At 60.3% G+C, this 1,543-nt stretch overlaps 1 protein-coding gene across 1 annotated transcript; it reads left to right on the forward strand.

The window, feature by feature from the left end:
* Positions 1–813: 813 nt before the first annotated feature.
* On the forward strand, positions 814–1,227 carry LOC120713185 (oleosin-B6-like). Its single transcript, XM_039999189.1, has one exon. The coding sequence runs from the start codon at positions 814–816 to the stop codon at positions 1,225–1,227; it is 414 nt and encodes a 137-aa protein (XP_039855123.1).
* The last annotated feature ends 316 nt before the right edge of the window (positions 1,228–1,543 follow it).

Raw genomic sequence — 1,543 nt, forward strand, 5'->3', positions numbered from 1 at the left:
GCACGGCGAGGAAGATGGGTCCGATCGGTGGGACCCACCCGTCGGTGGAAGGGAGAGGCGTGAGGGAGCGCTGGACTGGGCCGGGAAAAGCTGGGCCGGGGAGGTGCTTCGGGCCAGCGCGGGTTGGGCTGCAGGGGAAAGAAAAGAGAGGGAGATATAGGCTTGTTAGGCTGAAAACAAGTCGAGGAAAAGAAAAGGTTTTGCATTTTTGAAACTGATTCAAACAAATTCAATTCAATCTAAATTTAAATTTAGAGAATTCAAATTCAAATTCAAATTGAACAAACAAATAAAATAATGCATTGTAGTATGAATGCAACACGAACAAAATGAACTTATTTAATTAAAAAAACAACCAATCTATTTTCTTTTACACTAAATTCTCTGTAAAGAAAATAAATGTTGGGAGAATTTTAAAATTATGAGAAAATTGTTGTTTTATTTTTAATTTCAATCACATCCTGAAATTCAAAAATTTCAGGGTGTGACAGCGGCGTGCGCGGCGGGCGCGACAGCCTGCGCAGCGGCGAGAGAGGCAGCGGCCCGCGCGGGTCCCTGGGCGCCATGGCCTGGGCGGCGGGCGCGACGGCCTGCACGGCGTGCGGGGCGGCAAGGGCGGTGGCGGCCAGGTCTGCGGGCGCGACGGCCTGAGCCTTCGTGGCGGGCGCAATGGCGGCATGCGCGGCGGGTGCCCGCGCAGCAGCAGGGGCGGCGCGCATGAGGGTGGGCGCGACGGCCTGCGCGGCGGCCACAAAGACGGCGGCGGCGGCCAGGTCTGCGGGCGCGACGGCCTGAGCCTGTGCGGCGGGCGCGATGGCGGCCTGCGCGGCGGCGCGGCCCGCGCCCTGGAGCGGAGGAGGCGCCTGGGTGGCGGCCTGGAACAGAATCGCGCCCTGGAGGTGGCAGTGCGCATCGAAGAGCCGCACGGCGGAGGAGGCGCGCGCCGGAGCCTGGGCGGCCATGGTAGGGGCGGGGTCGGGGGCCGAGCCCGCACGCTCGCCCCCTGCGCCAATCGCCGCCTCCCCTGCTCCAATCGCGGTCGGGGCCAGCGCGTCCCCTGCTGTAGTCGCGCCGAGGGTGGGAGGAGGCGCGAGCAGGGGTCGGGACGCAGCCCTCGCGGACGCGACGGCGGCAGTTCCGGCCGCCCCAGCGCCCGCACCCTCCCCGGCGTCCGCCCTGGCGCCTGCGGCCGCGCCCTGGGCGGCGGCCAGCACGACGGCGGCGTAGGGCGGCCTAGCTGCGCCGCTGTAGGGTCGAGATGGCGGACTAGAGGGGGGGTGAATAGTCCTTTCTAAAACTAATTGCGCCGGCTAACCGAAACTTATGCGGAATTGAAACTATTCGCTTAGCCAAGACTACACCCCTCTAACTATAACTCTAAGGCACCTCCAAAAAGATCCTACACAAAGCAAATGGAGTGCCAAGCTAGTAAGAGCTCTCTTAATAATTCTAATGCCAAGTCACATAAGCCTAAGCACTAGTACTTCACAAACCGGGGGAGCTCCTACACAATTCTAATGAGCAAAAGCACAAAGCCAACCTA

Source organism: Panicum virgatum, chromosome 6K (assembly GCF_016808335.1).
Source record: "Panicum virgatum strain AP13 chromosome 6K, P.virgatum_v5, whole genome shotgun sequence".
Taxonomy (NCBI): domain Eukaryota; kingdom Viridiplantae; phylum Streptophyta; class Magnoliopsida; order Poales; family Poaceae; genus Panicum; species Panicum virgatum.

Excerpts from the sequence above, each read along its gene's own strand:
- LOC120713185 (XM_039999189.1), top strand. The coding sequence starts at position 814 with ATGGCGGCCTGCGCGGCGGCGCGGCCCGCGCCCTGGAGCGGAGGAGGC.